Genomic DNA, 19,309 nt, shown 5'->3' with positions numbered 1-19,309 from the left:
CTGCTTAAAGGGTCAATAAATTATAATCATTGGACTTTTTCGGTTATGATTAGTCTTTGTTGGCTTTTATTGTATGTAAGTGACATTTTGTAACAGAAACTGTGAATTACCCAACCTCGTTCCCAGGGCTTTTCACTGCCGAGTGTGGGGCGGGCCCTCGGCGGCGAAAAGCCCTGGCAACGAGGTTGTGAAGTTTGATTCATAAGGGAGGGAATTGTGACACTAGAAAAGTGCCCGATGAGTTTCGGGACTTTCGAGAAACGGGCCCCTGAACATGCTCAACAGTATCATTAGATTTTCTCTATGAGATCTTGAAGCTAGAGATCTGCTACTGGCGCGTTTGGAAAAACAGTTTCAAAGAGACGTTCTAAGATACGTTCAATAATCCCGTTTTGTTATTTTATGAATTCAACCTTACTAATTTAAAACTAACCTAAACTTCAGAAAAAGCATAAGGGCTTGGATTTTGCATTGTACAACTACATCTTTGTTCATACCGGCAATCCATTACGTAACAAATAGATCTAGAAAGATTAAAAAAATGGAAAATTTTAAGTACTTAATCCCGAAAAATTTTCGGGAGGTTCGAGAAACAGACCCTAGGTCCCGTGATACAAACACGACCACGTAAGAAGAGGCGCTGGAAAAATCAACGCCTCGAATTTTCAGCGTTTCTTTATTTGAATCATGTCTGTGGTTAGCCTTCAACGCAGACGTTCTTAGGGCTTCGTCACGCGCTCCTCTTCCACTAACGTCTACTGAAACGTTAAATCACCTCCGTTCAACGGCTGTTTTCCCACTATAGTTAAAAAAAACCATCAGCATTGATTAAGCGTGTTGTTCATAGCCATTACATGCTGCGAAAGAATGCCCTATAAAACCCGAGTTTACCCGAAACTGGAAAACGGTCTCTGATTGGTCCGTAATCCACGAACGGAAGTGGTTTTTCGTTTCAGCAGACGTTGGAGGGGGAGGAACGCGTGACGAAGCCCTAAGAACGTTTGCGTGGGAGGCCAGTCTCTTTTGGGTCACCACAGACCGTGCTTTTCAATGCTTTTTTCATTGGCAGAATTCTACAAAATGTCAATTTGATCAGAAGGAAAGAGACAGAAGAAACACTCCACACTTTCAATTGCTTTTAATGAACAAAACAATGGCTTTGCACGCGTTTCTTGAAGTTTTGCACCTCTGCAACGTGAAAAGACCAAATGTCGAGTTGCATGTAAAACGCCAGCAAACATCGGTGAATTTTAAAAATATCCCAAATCTCAACACCTTTCCTCCTAATGTATGTTTCTGGATGATTCGTCTAGTTTGAAAAAGAAAAACAGAAGGAACTTGAATTGTGAGGAAAGTCTTCAAGTGCAATTTGTAGTCCTGAAAAAAAATTATTTATTCCAAATTGCAAGAGAAAAATCATGTGGCTTCTTATCAATAATATATACGAAAAAATTCGAGATGGTTGAGCAAAAAAAATGCACGCTTCTCACGCAATCATGGAAAAACTGCGCCATCCACGGCGCGTGTTTGATTTGAAAACAAAAGATTTCATTGGTTCTGAGTCCTGTGTTATGTTTTTTTGGTCGTTCCGAGCTGTTTTAGTTTTAGGCGTCATTTTGCGAGATTTTTCTCGACCGCCAGTTAGAGAGTCAAGAAAAATGGTCAATTTTCTTAAATTGTCTAGGTAGGTGAGAAGATGGGTTCTCTCAATTTCGCATTTCAAGCTATTTAAATTTCTTCACTGTTGCTAAGCGACTTACGACCCAATAAGCACTTAAATAACTGGTCCCTAGGGAAATAGTGAGTTTTGTTTTGTTTTGGGTCGAGGGGAAATCCCGTGGGATTTTATTATACCCCACAACTGAAATGAACCAAACTAGCTCGACGGAATAGGTGTAGGAAGAATCAGAACGTTCCCATTTTCTTCCAACTCCGCTTACGACTCCGTCGCTTATGATCCAGTGAAAACCAGATTGTGGGAGTCGGAAGCAGAAGCGAAAGAACCAACCAATCACAATGCTTGGAATCGAGCAATGTGATTGGTTTATACTTCCGCTTCTGCTATCGACTCCGACAACAAAGTTTTTGGTATTCTGCTTCCGACTCCGACAGTTTGATTTTCATTAGATCGTATCCGTCTGCGCTTCTGATTACGACTCCGACGCAAGTGAAAACTAGCCTTTTTACAGTTTTGAGGCAAGGCACGCGATACGCTGTCGTCCAATAGAAAACTGCATTTCAGTTATGAGTTGTAACAATGAATTTTAAAGACCGACCTTCAACCGACAGGCTTTTCCACCGTTTGTTTTTGTTATGGAAATTCACATTCTTATCGTAGCGATCTGATCGGATGAATTTCAGCTTTGGCGGGATAATTGTTCTACAGCTCGCAATGCCTGTCGGTTGAAGGAGGGCCTTTAAGTAATTTACGCGGGGCAATTACCAAAATTACTGAAAAATGCCCACTGTCTCAGCCAATCAGCATTAAGTAATTTTGCCCTCCACATATGTCATAAAAAGAGAAACTAAACGCTGCAACGGCACGCAAAATTCGACCACACCATTCTACACAAGATATTTTATTTTTGTTCTATATGTACTCAATAAGTTAAAAAAAGGTGTCTTGATTACGGATTTACAATGTCAGGGAAAGCATATTGCTGAAATATTCTAACGTCGATACAGTATCTTTAAATATACAATGGAGCTTCCTCGAACCAATCGTTTGTTTCAAGAAAACCCCAGGGCTTTGATATAAGCTTAATGTAACATATTATAAGGGAAGGGACATGTGCAAGTTATGTGCACTCATCATCACTGAGAAACCATTTCCCCTCCCCTGAATGAGCATTATTTTGTACCTTGTCTCTTACCCAGAAAGGGCTTACAACCAAATTAAACCTTACTGACGTTCTCATTCGATAGCAAGCCAGTTTCATGAAAAAAAAAATAATAATAATAAAAACCCTTAATCAAGCACTACAAAAGAGCACAAAATATAACAATGAATCTGCAATAAGTAATTTCTAAACAAACCCTTGCTTCACCCTCTCTACCTTCAAATGATTGGTCAGTGTCACATTTGACTACAAAACATCCAAGATAAATGCAGCAAGAACCAATCTGAGAAATTTATAAATGTGTCAAGTAGTTTCCATAATTATAAAATTAAGATTTCCTTCTGCATAAAGACTATTACCTTCTAGAGGCCAACATTGTCTACTTTACTTTAACCCAAACTGGTTGAAAAGTAAAACTACGTAACTTGGAATATATAGAAGTGACACATATTTTCGATTAAGATCTAGTCTTAACAACAAGAAGTTGCGACTTGGTAATTTCTTCAGCAGCTAAACTGCAATCAAACTCATCTACAGACAAAACAGTTACTAAATAGCTTGCATGTGGCGATATAAATTTTGACACACTTTAAAGGTGGCTCAGAAATAAGTTAAACATTCAAAATTATCAAAAATTCAAAAAACTCACTACAATGAGCACACCAAACTATTTAACTACACAGCATAAATATCATAATGACTCCGGTAATATATGATCACTTGCGACAAAATAAACCATCTTGGCATTGCCCAAATAACAAGTTCACCTTCGGAATAATCTGTTGGTAAATCAATCCTGTTTTACGCCAACATAACCTTTTAAATACAATCCTTGGTTTGCTGGTAAAATCAAATTAGCCATACCTATCTGCCTAAACTCAGATGTTACCATCGTTAATAAATTTCTTAAGTTTGTGTCACCACCATGGCAAACAGAAACATAAAAAGGGCTTGCATTGTAAAACATTTACAGATTCATTTTTCACTCTGTTCAAATTTCTTCAAGTTAGCTTAACCGTTTAACATGTAACTTTATTTTACCATTTCCTTTTTCAGTTTTTAAAGGAAAATCTTTTTCTTTTCTTCTTCAAATAGGACTAATGACCGGTTGTATGCTTGGATAACATTCTATGCCATTTAAATACAAGGTTTAGTTCATGCCAAAAAAATTGAAATAGCTATTTACACTAACTGTCAATTAAAATATAATATTATTATTATGATCTATTTAGAAAAATATTGACTTAGTAGAAAGCAACTGAGTGAAGCAGATTCCTGGACCATTTCTTCTCCAGTTTGGGAATAACATCATCAATTTCATTTTCTAAGTCATCCAAACTCTCGATCTAGGAAGGAAAAAAGGTTTTAATAGAACTCAAATAAGAGTTAGAGCTTAAACTATACTCTGTAAAGTCTCGGCCATAGAAAATAACGGTATCATTCCCAAGTTTGACAAATTAATGCTGACCTCTCTTTCAGGGCATTTTTCTGCGAAGTCTAGCCCAACTAGCCATTGGCAGAGAAATCCCTGGGAATGACATTCTAACAAAAATTGGGCTCCATAAAGTAGGTCCACAGAGATGGTCCACGGACTGGATCCATACAGGGGTCCATGGACTGGGCCTACAGGGGAAGTCCATGGACCAGTGGAGCATGTTTTTTATCCTTAACTACGTATTGATTAGTTTTTGCTTATGACTAAAGTGGCTTGCATGACTTGCTGGCTATCTCTGTGTCCTGCAGACAGATACAACACTAGAAGGAAAGAGTAAGGTTATTAATAACACAATACTCACAGCTTGGCACATTTCACATATAAGAAATGCTCCAAGAGTGGCTTCTTCATGATTATCCTGAATATCCAAGTTAACTACATGGACTGGAGAATAACTTTGGGCACCTCTTGAGTTAAGATCTAAAACAAAATAATAATACTTTATTATTGCTGTGTGGCAATTTTGAAGAGCATTGACATCACTGAAAACAAAGGATGTTTATCAGATTATTAAGCTTTTAGTAACTGTTGTAATATTTCTCCATACTGTTACTTTCATAAGCACCAGCTGGAGGCATATGGTCAGAAGGTTTCATGTTTCCAAAGGGCTTAATCTTAACTGCTAATGGTCACAGTTGTCTACCCTGACCATAACCTAGTTGACCCTAACAAATGTCATAGAGGCCCATGTCAAATGTTGGCCGTTTCTTGATTTTCTCAATATTTGGCTGAAATTTTGCAAGTGACCTAAAATTGAACTTAAGAGTACTGCCTCAATAAGTTTTTCACATGCAGTGAACACTACCACATTGCCAGAAATGGGAAGATACTTTGAAGTACTGTCAACCAGTACAAGTACTGTACCCAGAAGCTCCAGTATAGTAAATGAGGACAAATTTTCCATTCTCTAATCATTGAAATAGGGTACCAATAGAACAAATCATACCAGGAAATTCAAACATTTGACCAAGCTCTAAGATTACAATCATGTACTGGTAGGATTTACAAAATCAGACACTTTTTTGGCTTTTTCATGACTTGTGAGAAGTAAAAAATGCTCTTGTAATAGGACATGAACCCCCCACATAGACATAGGGCAGGTACAAAAGTCGGACCAGAACAACTCGGATTGCACACCTTGGATCGAGCGAGAAATTATTTTGTAAACCAAAAATATTCGATGTTTGCCCCGATTTCACCAAGGTTACCTTAAAGATTAGGGATAGGCACATTTCTCAAGGACTCATCATTTTTTTCATGTTGATCCGGTCCAACTTTTGTACCTGCCTCATAAACACGTGCATTATGAACTATCATCCCAAAAAAGTGTTGTTAGTATTTACAGTTGTATGGTAGTGGGGAGTATGGTAAAAAGTCTATTGATAAAGTACTATTTCTGTTGACATGGCTTGTTGCATGGCAATTTACAAGGACAGCAAATTTGGCATTTTTCCCCCACTGTCTTGACCAAGATATTTGTAGTTTTGAGGTGAAGAGATAACTTTTCATAAGATCACATTCATCACACCCAGTTACAAAGTAATTGAAACTCATACAGAAATACTCACACTCAATAACTTGATCGTACACTCGTTCCTCAACTGTCACCACAAGATCAAACTCTTCTTCTGTTTCCTGAAATCTCTCAGGGTGTGGTTTTATTCTTCTGTTTCTATCTAGCATGTGCAGGATTCCATTTTGCTTATATCTGATGTGCTCAAATTAAGGAATTTGTGGACTTTTGGAGAAAAGCAAAATAAAGGAAATGGCATTTCTTTATCTACAGTTTTAAAGAAGGTCCAACCGCTTGTTTACAACGAAGGTCATTACATAAAGGAAAAAGCTCATTTGTCCTGCCTAACCCAAATACACTTATAACAAAACAGGGCAAGATCATAATTTGTATGTAAGCCCCACCCATTTTACGCTGCTGTCTCTGACCATTTGGACACACTTCCAATAAGCAAATAAATCCAAGTTGCTTAAACCTGCACAGCAACAATGCATCATTGCCAACACATACGTTCCAGTGTACAGAACATGCAAAGGCATTAGGTAGTGTATTGCATGCACAGAATGACGAGAGTAATATATTTACTCAAATTAAGGTTTCCCATGGAAACAACTCCAAACCTTACACATCCAATTACCGGTAGTTTAGCCTTCTGGGACATTACTAAACAACAAAACACTGAAACAGCGAAATAGTGAAATGAAGCCCCAAAACACCATGTATGACCCCACCATACACTGAATACTAACAGACAAGGGTCGAATTTAAGATAAAATATTGTTTTAGGCCTAATTAAGCCTAAAACGTTACTGCTCCTACTCTCTGTCTTAATCTGAATCCTAATCTTAATCTCAATGAATTAGGAGCAATAACATTTTAGGCCTAAAATGATATTTAATCTGAAATCCAACCTTTCTCTGTTACTATTCAATGTACAGCAGGGTCATACAACGTTTGTATAAACGTAACCTTTCCTTGTACTCATACAAGGTGGGTTTTGCTAAAAGCAGGCCCGCGGCCCAGCGGCCTGCGACGGCCTGGCGGCCCGGCGGCCCAGAGGCCCGGCGGCCCAGAGGCCCGGTAGCCCACTCCTCATTTTCCACGGTTTTTCTGTTCAGCGGTAAATCCACGCGCATGCACAGATCTGCATCGGGTTTGGGCGTGCAAAATGGACGACGGTGAGTTTGAATTCGTTTACCATTTTAATCATTTGAATCCTTGTTTCTGTTTGTTGTTGTAAACAGACGAACACATCAGAGAATGACAACATTTTTCACTTAGCAACATGATTATTAAAATGGTAAACGAATTCAAACTCACAGTCTTTCCTTTGCACGCCCAAACCCGATGCAAATCTGAGAATGCGCGTGGATTTACCGCTAGACAACAAAACTGTGTGGGCCGCCGGGCCGCCGGGCCCCCGGGCCGTCGCGGTCCGCTGGGCCTTCGGGCTGCCGGGCCGTGGGTTGCGGGCCTGCTTTTAGCAAAACCCATACAAGGTGTTTTAATTGGAGCTTCATTTCGCTGTTTCCTGGTTTAGTAATGCCCACTCTTGATGTACATGGTTTAGTTCTAATGGCCACTATCCCTATTTGTTATCAATAATCAATTTGAAACATACAAAAGAAATAATCCTTAAGGTAGGAAAAAAAACCTTTGTCTGCCTCTGGAAACTAGAAGAGTTAGAACAATGTGCGAGCCATGGGAGTCATCGCTGCGAGCCACGCGAGCTGTGACTGGGAGTCATGCGAGCCAACATGGTGAGCCATGTAAGTCAACATGCAAGTCACTCAATTATGGAAAGCTAACTATTTTAAAATGGGTGCTTAGACTTAATAAATGGGTGCTTATAGACTTCAATGGAAAATTCGCATAGCTCGCTGATTGTCCAGCCCCAAACTAGAATGTTAAGCTTCTTGTTTGCTACACATCTTTATTATATGTCACTTTACAGTTTCTTCACAAAGTTCACGGCAAGTTGATTGGTATTAAGTCACATGGTTTACTAACTGATTGAAAGGCCAACAAATGTAGCAATGAGAAGTATCAACCTCAGATTATTTGACAGTTAAAAGAATTATTGAAAAACGAAACCCTGTAGCTATTAAGGCCTATCAGATAGCAAACCTCTAAGAATACATACTTTGTTACCTATGAGGAGTAAACATGTCAGGATCTTCGACGCAGTCACCATGCTAATGATGCATATGTTCCAAAAAAAGAACTTTCTGAATTTGATTTGTATATACTAACATAAAATAATGCAAGATTGGCTTTACTAAAATCTATAGTCGCTTTAAATCCTTCAACAAAACGACATGTGCAACTTAAGTAATGTACTCAACTCAAAATCTTATTAACGAAAACTGTAGCAATATGAATGCAGAATAAGTATCACTGGCTTAATCCACTGACCCTGGGAGTGAGATTGATTTTACTGTCTAAGGAAAAGTTCATTTAATATGACAAAGGAAGGGGGGGGGCTCTGAAAATTTGTAGACACCTAAAGGGTGGGTGGGGGCTCTGTAAAAATTGTTGGGCTTGGAGGGGGGGCTCCAAAAATTTGTGTACTTCAAAACCAACACATGACAAGTACCTCGAGGAACACCAACTTCCATCTGCTGGCAAGAAACTGGACAAATTGAAGAGGATCACCGGAGATTTCTATCTCAGAAATGACAAGGAAGCCACCTCAGAAGACAAGCCAGCTGACCCTGAGAGCGATTCTGTTTGGGAATCTGACTCGGATGACAACAATGTCTTAGCTATTGGTGATAGTGACACCGATCAAGACTCTACAGTTGAGCCACTTCAGACTACGGAAACAGAGACATGCCAGTTTTCCAGATCTGGTCGGAGGGTTGGGTCATGGATGAGCCGCTACCATGAAAACTGTGTGAAGCATCGGAGATAGGCACTCTGTGACAATAAATACTCAGAACTCAACCGGGATCTCATCACAAATTGACCTCAAGTCTGTCATAGTATAAACCATTGAAGGCAATAACAGTAAATATATTTAATACAGTCTAGCGATCTTTTTTCACGGGAGCAAAGGAATTGAAGGAGGTGTGGGGCTCCTAAAAAATTGAACCGCTGGCGAGGGGGGCTGCTAAAATTTCAAGGTTCGAGTTTCAATATCTTCCTACCTCCCCCCTTGTCATATTAAATGGACTTTCCCTAAAGCCAGATGATTTTACTCATTAACGGGGTGGGGGGGGGGTGGATGGGAAGGTGGTTCAGGAGTCAAAGGGTTAACAACCCAAAGTCCCCTTCAAACCATTGACCCCAGCTGGGAGGGAGACTTACATGGGCTTTACTGTCTAAACACCAGACAATGTTACTCGTGAATAGGTTAAAAACTAATTAATTGTGTAACAAAAACACCTATTTGCAGAAGAGATGCAAGAATTAAAAAAAAAAAAAAAAAAAAAAGCAAACAGGAGAACAGTATTTAGGTCCATTGTAAAGTATGAATGGAGGTGGACTGTGTAACATTAAATAAATGTACAATTATGTTTGCATTACTATTACCGAGTATACATAATATGTGTTATGTAATTTGGGATAAGTAAATTTTTAAAAAAATGTTGCAAATGGTATGATGATGATGATGATGAACTTTAGTTAAGCATCAAGTCTTCTCGAACTGAGGCACAAGTTGGGGACACTGCTAACAGAAACCAAACATTGGCTCTTGTGGAGAGGGGAAGGCTAGAGAACCCAGAAAAAAACCTCTCAGAGCAGTGGATGATAGTCATTGTTTTACGATGACTGAAAAAAACCTAAACCTTTACAAAAATGCTAACCTTAGGCTTACACATTATTTCTTAAGCCTCATGTTAGCATTGGTAAAGTTGTGGTTTGTCTCAGCTGTGGTGAAACAGTGACCTGCAACCTGCAGTTTACACCCTCCCTCAGAGAAGTCGAGAACCAACACATTCACACACAAGACAAATTCTGGAAATCAAACCCTTGACACAATGGTGGTCTCACCACTGCACCAACCAGGAAAACAGACTAAAAACACTAAAAACATTCAATAAAATGCTAAAAAGGTGCAAAAAGACACAAATTAGGTTGATCTGTCTGAATTAACCCTGAGTTTTCCTCATGTACAATGAGTTGTAGTGCAAGAATACCCACTCATTACAGTCAAATGCAAAGTCCGATTTATAAAATGTGACCAGTACAAATCTGATATTTAGAGCTTCATGCCTATATCAAGAAGGATCAACATACTGCACCACATGACTTAATAAGTACATTGGTACATCAAGGAAGGTTTCCCTTTTTTATCCATTATTTACACGGTAAATTACATAAGTAGAGCCAAAGCTTCAATAGCCTAATGGTTATAGTTAAATAATGAAAAGAATCAGTTGTAAAATCAAAAGATCAATCCCTTCCACACCACAAATACATAAGTGAAAAAACATAATCCACCTCACCAACACACAGGTAGAAAAAGGGTTCACACCTCTCAGCAAAACACAGTTAAACTCACAGGCCTGCAACCTATCCATCATTCAGGCAAATTAAGTACATGGTTAGACATGGCTGTCTCCCTAGCTCCATCTGTCTTGTTCATCATTAGGTAGTTCTTCACCCCAGAGGTAGAGGTTTTAATGGTGAGTTAATGGTTTGTTGCAGAGAACAGTGTAAGAACTCCTACTGGCCTGGTTCCTGGGTAGAGGACAGAGCCCTATGAAGTTAGCACTAAATGAGGAAATAAGCAGTCCAAGATGCAATCACAGGTTGCCGCTTTGGCAAGCCCCCCACACTTATCCAGCTTACAGTAAATTAAGCCATGGGATTGTAGCAAGGTGGACATGATTTGCACAAGGAGAAATGGTAAACTATTACGATCAGAATAATATAATCTTCTTTCAGTTAGGAAGCAATTTCAACTCATTTGCAAGTGTGGCATCCACAAAATAACACATAGCTCGGGAGCATAAACATTACTCTACAAGCCCCTCACATCAACATGAAATTTAAGTTCTAATTCCTCACTCTATGGAAGTCTATCTTGTTTGGTCAAGGGGCTGCAAGTGCACTGAATTCCAATGATCACAGCCATCAGCATTTCCAGCTCGTCTTGTGCTGTTCTGTTCAACCTTTTGTTATCCCATCAACCCATACCGGTAGTAATGTATACTCCACTGCCAGCTAGAGTAGCAAGTCTTTCAGAACTCCTAAGGTGAACACTCCCAGAAGAATTATCTCAGACACTGGTCGTCAGGAATGAAAGTTTGTATCCTGCAAGGCTTATCTTACTACGACTGTATTTACAAGGAGAAGGGATGGCGTAGTGGAGGTAGCACTTGCCTCCAACCAATGTGGGCCGGGTTTGATTCTGGACTCGTGGCCATATGTGCGTTCAGTTTACTCTGATCCAAGAGGTTTTTCTGTGGGTTCTCCGGTTTTCGCCTCTCCTCAAAAACCAACACTTTTAAATTCCAATTCAATAGGATGCAGGACCTCCTGAAAACCACTTTCACAAACGCGGAGCTTCTTGGGTAAATACCACTAATTATTTAAAAGGCATAGATATATAGACACTGGGCTTCTCAGCATATAAAGGCACACCAGTATGATCCAAATTGTGTAGTATTGAGAAGTTTCCAGGGCAATACCGCTCAATACAGAATTGGTGCACACTCCCCATTTCAAACAATTCATGAGTAGTCGAAGAATAGCTCAGATATATACAGCTGTCTCCAGACACTGGTACGCAGTCTGCTATATGTTTGAATTGGTCTCGCAATAAGTCATTCATGTTTAACATATAAGGACTGCTCTGCAGGTTAAAGCAGACAAACATGCTCCATACCCAGCAAAAAGCAGACACCAGCCGAATTTCAAATTTTGGTAAACTGCAAAAAAGTTGGGTTTCAAAACAGTGCAAATTCATTTAAGCACGAGAATTGTTGGAGGGTAGATTTGAACACCAAGACCTCTTACAACACAATCAGACCAATCAAGCACCCCCGCATTGAGCTTCCCAAGATGAACGGCCTGCTTATATGTGTATACATATATATCCCAGGCGAACCAATCCATGGTTAACTGCATGAGTAATGGCCTAGATAAAAGAAACGTGTAAGCTTGTAAGCACTTAAGTCCAGAGTACAAGATACTGCCAACAACATCAATAGAAAAGCTCCATTGTGTTCATTCTTGTGGCAGGAATGCTAACAGTTAACTGTGTGGTTAGGCATGAAACAAAATGGAGCTGGTAGCAAGCTGCAACGGTCAGATGGACATTGCCTTGTGTGCATTTTGTAAAACACAGTCACTGCAACTACATCTCATCTAAGGGCCAGACTTCGGACAGAGTATTGTGTACAGGCAGTACATTGAACACAGGGCAGCATATTCCATTCTACTGCATACCAACCAATTAACAAACGAACAAACAAACGAACGCTCTTCATCCTGAGTAGGACATGGCTGTATACATAGATCACCTTTTGTCTCTATCTCTAGCTATCTTCTATAACTTGTCTCAACTGTGTCCCATCACCCTTGCTTCAGCAAGTATTGTCCTATGCCACATGGTTTTCACTCTTCCCTAGTTCTGTTTGCCAGGTGGTTTCCAGTGGAGAGCAACTTTCGGGAGGTGGGCTTTGCCAACCCATTTTAATTGCCTCTTCTCAATCTCTGGTATTGTGCAGTTACACTTGGTCTTCCCACAGAGTTCAACATTGCTGAATTTCTCTGGCCAGAGGATGAGGCAGATTTTTCTGAGACAGCTATTGTGGAATGTATCCACCCTCTGGATGTCACACCAACATTTTGAGCCATACAGTAGGACTGTTTTAACATCACTGTTGCAGATCTTGATCTTTAGAGACCGCACTCTTTAGACTGCCATACACTGTTAAGCTTTGAGAATGCACCATGACGAGCTTTGGATAATCTAGCCCTGACGTCTTTGTCTGTTCATTTTCTTTACTCGTGCTGCTACTAAAAAAGGGAAATTCTCTATTTCCTCCAGCTGGTGTCTGTTGACTGTTGTGTGGGTGCATTTATACACATGACCTTGGTCTTTGCTGTGCTAATATACAGATCAGTCTGCATCTTGATGATTGGATGATAGAACAGTTAGGTCACTTGCAAGTCCTGTTATTGTAGTGGTCCATTTTTGTCCCTTGGCTTGTCTGACGTTGTGCACCTCATGCTCCAGTCATTGGTCAGCAAGAAGAGAATTGATGACAAAATGCAGCCTTGCCGAACACAACAGGGAATGGCTTTGCTATAAGCAAATTCTACCACCACTTAGAGAGTAGTGTCATGCTCAATAGGCCACTTTCCAAAATACCATAATACTCGTTGTTTGCCCTCCCAAAATTTTGCATAAGCATTGTTTTTACTTTCTCTCGGGACCATATTGAATCCCAAGAAAAACTGGAAACAATGCCTATGCAAAATATTTGAGAGCAAACAAAAGTACTATTGTATTCTGGAAAGTGGCCTATTGAGGATGACATGACTCTCAAAGTGGTGGTAGAATTTGCTTATAGATTAACTATCTTTTGGGGTATGCTGTGGCACCTAAGGATCTTCCAGAGGCTGTCTTTGTGTACACCATTATCCGCTTCTTGAAATCATCAACTGAAAGTTAATGCATAATGGCACAATCCACTCTAGGCATCGCTTAGTGTTACGTAGTGCAAAAATCTAGTCGACACACCCTCCACCTCTTTTAATGCATGCCTGTTCTTCTCTCAGCTTGTTTGTCAATCACTCCATCAATCCTTTTTTAGGAGAATCTGGCAGAGAAACGTTTTGTGGGATTGATGGCAGTAAATTCCCCTCCAGTTGTCACAATTGCCAAGATCTCCTTTCTTCGGAAGTTTCACAGCAAGTCCTTTGGTCCAGTCATCTTCCTCCCAGATCAGTTACAACCTCAGTACTTAGCTATCTCCATATCTGCTTTAAAAGAGTTGCGTGAAAATGGAAACTACACCGCATGCTTTTTCATAGCTTTGATGGACATTTGGACTTTATCTTCATTTGGAGTAGTGGTATCTACATGTATGTCTCCATCAGCTGGTAGCGGTCTATCGAGGACACCTATGGAGTGTCTCACCCACTGCTCTGCATGGGATTTCTCTGTCAAGATCTTTGTCTCTCACAAGGGTTGCTTGACTGGTGTTCTGCCCACATACCAGAAATTGCTTGGTGATCTTGATACTGTCTACCTGTCTTACAAACTGTGGCCCTACCCTTAGGGTATACCTTAAAAGCAACTTTCCTAAGAGCTGATAGAGCTGAACGAGATGTTTTGACAGTCCCCCCCCCCTTGAATCTACAGCTTTTCCCTCACACTAAGCTGCATCCCCAAAAGAACAGGTCAAGAGAGAATGGTGTCCACTTTCTTGAGATAGATAATTGCTAATTTGGACTTTGCAGGCTTAAAAGAGACCTTCCACTTCTACACTGTCATCCTTCTGTCAAGATCTCTTTTGAGACTATATGCGATGTCTTTGCTATCCTTGAGTGGAGGTATAGGGGGATAAAATGTGAAGTTGTTGTCATACAAATAGAGTTCATTGTCACTTCTGTCTACAAGGTCAATAAATATTAAGAAATTTAATATACGTGGCCCCATGATTGAGCCCTGGGGCTCAGAAATGTTTATAGGAGTAACTTGAGAGATTTGGCCTGACAGAATGCTGATTATTTTATCTTCCAGAGAAGTAGCTCTGTAGCCACTTTAACAGCATCACACAGATGTCCTTCTTGGCAAGTTTTCTTAAGAGTCCATATGATATACCAGACTCTATTGAAGGCATCATTGAGATCCATAGCAATAACTCACACCCATTCTCCTTGTCCAGGGCATAATTCCAGTGTTGAGAAAGAATAGCCAGGAGGACTGCTGAAAATCTGAGTTATTCTGAAAAAAGTAGCTTTGTATTCGTTTATTAACTTCTGCTTCCATAACCTTGCTAAGAATACTCAGCAGTGAAATGGGCTGGTAATTTAACGAGCTTTATAGAGTCCCTCTTGTGAACAGGAATTACTGTAGCTGATTCCATTAGCACAGCAATGCTACTGCCTAATGTTTGCTCCCTGTCCTTCCAACAGCACAGACTGTAGCAGTTTTTTTCATAGCAATGTGCCACTCTTCAAATCCTTGCGCTGTGGCCAGCAATTATTTGTCTGTAAACAAGCAACCTTTCTTGCAGATAACAGTTTTGGTTGTGTTTGACTCACAAGCGATAGATGCAAAATATGAAAAGGATGCAGCCAACCAACAGTCTTTATATCATCCACATGGAGTGCATAACCAGGTAGTTTCCTCTTGGGTAAGGGTTGATGTTTCTAGTCACCCAAAGGTGGCATGTCTTCCAGCTACCTTGAAATGTTAACAGCCTTATTCTTCAAATTTTGATTACGTCTGTAGGCCTAGTCACAGTCTACGCCCATGACACATTTGGTTGAGGACGGAGGACAAAACAGTGTTGCTGCCCACCAAAGACCTTCAGATTCTTCAAAAATTGAAAAAGTAACAAAACACAAGGCCGGACTTGCTCCATCTTACGACGACTTTCAAAGCATAGCACAGTTCACAGTAGCAACATGAACATTTCCCAGGGATGTCATGTTAATGATAAATGGGCAGTCGGTGCAGAGCAAAAATTATTGAAAAGTAAGATTCTTAAACCTTACCACCCTGGTCTGCTCAACCATCCCCAAGCAGGCAAACAAACCAAATTTGTGTTACGATAACAGTTCCCCTAAAGGGGGTGTATCACACTACTTTAAAGTCTTTAGGGGAAATCTTTAGCTAAAACCTCTAAAATGGTAATGTGCAATTCCTTTACTGATAAAACTATAGTTTCATTGCAAACAAGATGATTCTGAGCAATCCATTTCAATCTTGTCCATTTGTGTCCATCGTGCTGCTCTCTCCTATTACTATTAAGTGGCTGTTGCAATGTTTCATTCTACTATTTGGGCCTTTTGGGTGTCATGAAATTACATTATCTTGTGTGACATGGCTCCTTTAAAAAGCGAAAGTAATTTCCTAAATATGCAAAGGGATGGCAAAGACAGAAAACACTAACAGACAATTTTCAAAAGATCTGGTTACTGTAGTGAGTTACTAACATAAGTATTTAAATGGTGATAATTAAATCTGAAACTTCACTTTTTTGACTTAAATCACCCAAATACTTTAAGAACTTTGTTAGCATTCCACACGATCATTTAACACAAATTGACAACACATTTTAGTTTTTGAATTACACCAAAAAATGGCACTTGGACAGAACGCCCTATGCTAACCATATCTTAACCCAATGACACCTCGAACACCCTAGGTGGTCCCCAGTTGACAAGTAAAATTGTCTGGCGTTAAAGTAAAATCTTTGAAGTCTCACTCCCAGGGGTCAATTGGTTAAAATGACCCTTCAAGGTTAACTGAAAGGAACTGACTTTAAAGCAAACAAATTTGTAAATGCTGTACACTGTGCTGCCACCCATAACATACATAACATATAACATAAGACCTTTATTTACACACGATAGGGTTTAAAGAAATCACTCGTCATCAAAGTCATCAAAGTAAAAAAAACATGGGGAAAAAACATTTAGGACTGATTGAATGACCAATTTACCTCTTGGAATATGCGAGTATCTTATAAAGAAATGAAGTCACCAAAAAAAAAAAAAAAACACTAGTGTAAAGTTTCACACAATCATGTGGGCAACACACACAAGGATGACTCCCACATCTACGATCAAAAGGAATCCTCAAAAATGAACACACATAACCCACATTTGTAGGGTCTGATATCTTAAGGTGCATTTGTATCATAACAATGCAGGTGTTCCTCAACTAGAATCAGAAGCTGAAAGCATTATGTAGAAATGTTACGTTCTTTGATTTTGCAGACAGTTTTTACCATCTCCACAACCCTCGGTACCAGAACATAACCTTTCCACATTAAATGACAGCAACTGGTACCTTGAGGAATCACCTGTTTCAAGAGTGCAGGTCACTTTTCCACTGCTGATTAATTGGCCATGCCCCTAACCTTTTCAAGTGCTATGAAATGCATTGTTTGAACAACGGGTAAGTACAAACGGTCAAACTGAGTACTAAATTTCATGGATAAAAGGAGCCTGCACAAACATGTGCAATAAAGCTCTCAAAAAAAATTAGTTGGTGCACTTGATTGGAACATGTGAGGTTTGGCACTTTCCTAAGAATGTTAACCCAACTATACCTGGGTACTTTATTGACAGCTTGTTAACCAGCAACACACACCAGCTACAACCCAAAGTTGAACTTGGCATGCAATGAATCAAGAAATTACATCACTGACAAGAAATCGACATGCCAAAAACTGGAAATAGAGCAATTGCACTATTGCAAATTGGATAGTGGTTAATGCATCATTTTCCACAGGAATTTGCTGTTTACTTAGAGGCATTTTCCAAAGGTTCCAGTTCAAAACCCTTAGCAACATCACATGAACAGGAAGTCTGTTCACTTTGTATAGAGGGAAACTTACAATTCTATAACAGTTGACTCAGACATATTAAGCCACCATTGTGCCTCAGTCTTTTTCCGGTTATCTGAAGTAGCTGTGGGTTATTAATTTTCGGCATTAACATAATTTGCACAATAGTCTTCTCCACTCTTTACACACAATGGTTACCGGTAAGATGCCTTCCAATTAAAACAGGAAGCACCAGTTACTAGACTTTGGAACCAGGTAAAGCTTGTGGCACAAAAAACTTTGCGCTGAGTTAAGTGGGTACTGTAGACTTTCTCAAATTCAGAATGTCCTTTGAATGTTACTATTCACCCTTTATTTTGTGGGTAATAGCAAACTTTAGGTGACATAATTATGCAGTAAAGACTGGAATTTATCTTTTTAGCCAATTCAAGTCTTCATATTGCCTTCCTTGAAGATGTATAAATTTTTTGTTGAGGAGTTAAAGAGAATGGAAAAAAGCCAGGGTAAGTCTCCGTACATCCTAACAAATTAACCTCCAGGGGTTGAATATTAAATTCGAAACACGGTAAGGAGCATAAGGGTGTTGGTAAAAATAGGAAGGGAAGGACTTTCAGTACGTTATTTCACTAATACACAGTGATATCCATACTGAAATTTATTATCATCAACACCTAAATTTAGTTTCAAAACACATCACAAAACCTTGCTTCAGGAAATCAAACTTTTACCTTTGTCACAATCACATCCATATGTTCATTCCTGCATCTTACTTTCTTTGAGTCTTGACTATGTAAAGCACTGTGCCCCTTAATGAACCTTACTTTTTAATTGAATCAATAAAACAACTTGTGAAAGCTTGTTTCACTACTAAAGCTTCTTGCACAGGCTTTACATTTCGAGCCAGAACATTCCTCTCTTGATAACAACTCTCTAGGAAGCTGCAATAAAACAACACTAAAAATCCTACAATATCACTTAGGGCCTGTTGGCCCTTTTCACCCAACCACTTTCAATGGCCTTTTTTGACAAAGACCAGTCAGCATTAGACGCGGGGAACTTTTCCCAAAAATATAAAGAATCTTTTGTGCTTAATAGGGAATCATCCGTGTAAAGGTATAACTCAGGGATAAATTAATGACTTTTCTCTAAGAATTTATATCACTGACTGAATTTTACCCTTGATTTCCAATCAAAACCAAAGTAAAAGATTAAACCTGTAGTAGAAGCAGACGAGGGACCGTTTTAGCCTGTCGTACGTGCTGGAATGCAAATAAAATCTGACCAATTCTTTTACCGGATAAACGCCTTTGTGATTGCGTGCAACCCTTGTAAAGCGACAACGCTTTTTTAACTTCGAAAATCAACTGGATACAGTTGAGGGTCTTTTTTCAGTAAATCTCTGTACATTTCATCGTACGTCGTTTCAAATGAATATGCGTTTGGTCGGTCTGGGGCTGGGCCGGGCAACTTCACTTGAACTCCGGAACCATAAGATTTTACGTTGAATCCTCGCTTGCTGAAACAAAATAAACGAAACAATATTCCCAACTTTTCACTTCTCACTACTTCACTAACTTGAAAAAAATCGCTTTAAGATTTTCATGCGACAAAAACTAACTTCCCATGAACTAAATTAACGGTAACCCTTTTACCTTAGAAAACTATGAGCTTCCATACTTCGGTTTTGGTTGCTGGAGCAAACAACGGCGATTCTTAATTTCAGAACCATATTTTTCAGGTTCAAAGGCATTAATGACACAAAAATTCACAAGGTATGAAAAAACCGAACGAATAAAAAGCGAATTTATCTTTCAAACACGTCAGAAACCTTTGCTTGAAAAGGATGGACACAGATTCTTTACAACGAAATACACCAACGAAGCCACAAAGATGGACTCTTCAACAAAAACTTCCACATAATAGCACTGACGTCATTGAACATCATTGGCTAATAATATCGGGAGATATCGGGTAGATT

General features: G+C 39.4%; 1 protein-coding gene across 1 annotated transcript; it reads right to left on the bottom strand.

Annotated features, from left to right (window-relative positions):
• Positions 1-2,563: 2,563 nt before the first annotated feature.
• Positions 2,564-19,267, bottom strand: LOC137997264 (RNA polymerase II subunit A C-terminal domain phosphatase SSU72-like). Its single transcript, XM_068843146.1, has 5 exons — positions 18,984-19,267; positions 18,704-18,847; positions 5,904-6,043; positions 4,637-4,755; positions 2,564-4,186 (listed from the first exon to the last, which is right to left on the bottom strand). The coding sequence occupies exons 1-5, from the start codon at positions 19,079-19,081 to the stop codon at positions 4,085-4,087; spliced, it is 603 nt and encodes a 200-aa protein (XP_068699247.1). The 5' UTR covers positions 19,082-19,267; the 3' UTR covers positions 2,564-4,084.
• Between the last annotated feature and the right edge of the window lie 42 nt (positions 19,268-19,309).

This window comes from Montipora foliosa, chromosome 3 (genome assembly GCF_036669935.1).
Source record: "Montipora foliosa isolate CH-2021 chromosome 3, ASM3666993v2, whole genome shotgun sequence".
Lineage (NCBI taxonomy): Eukaryota > Metazoa > Cnidaria > Anthozoa > Scleractinia > Acroporidae > Montipora > Montipora foliosa.
The sequence above is the reverse complement of the archived record's forward strand: the minus strand, read 5'-3'. Positions and strand labels throughout refer to the sequence as shown.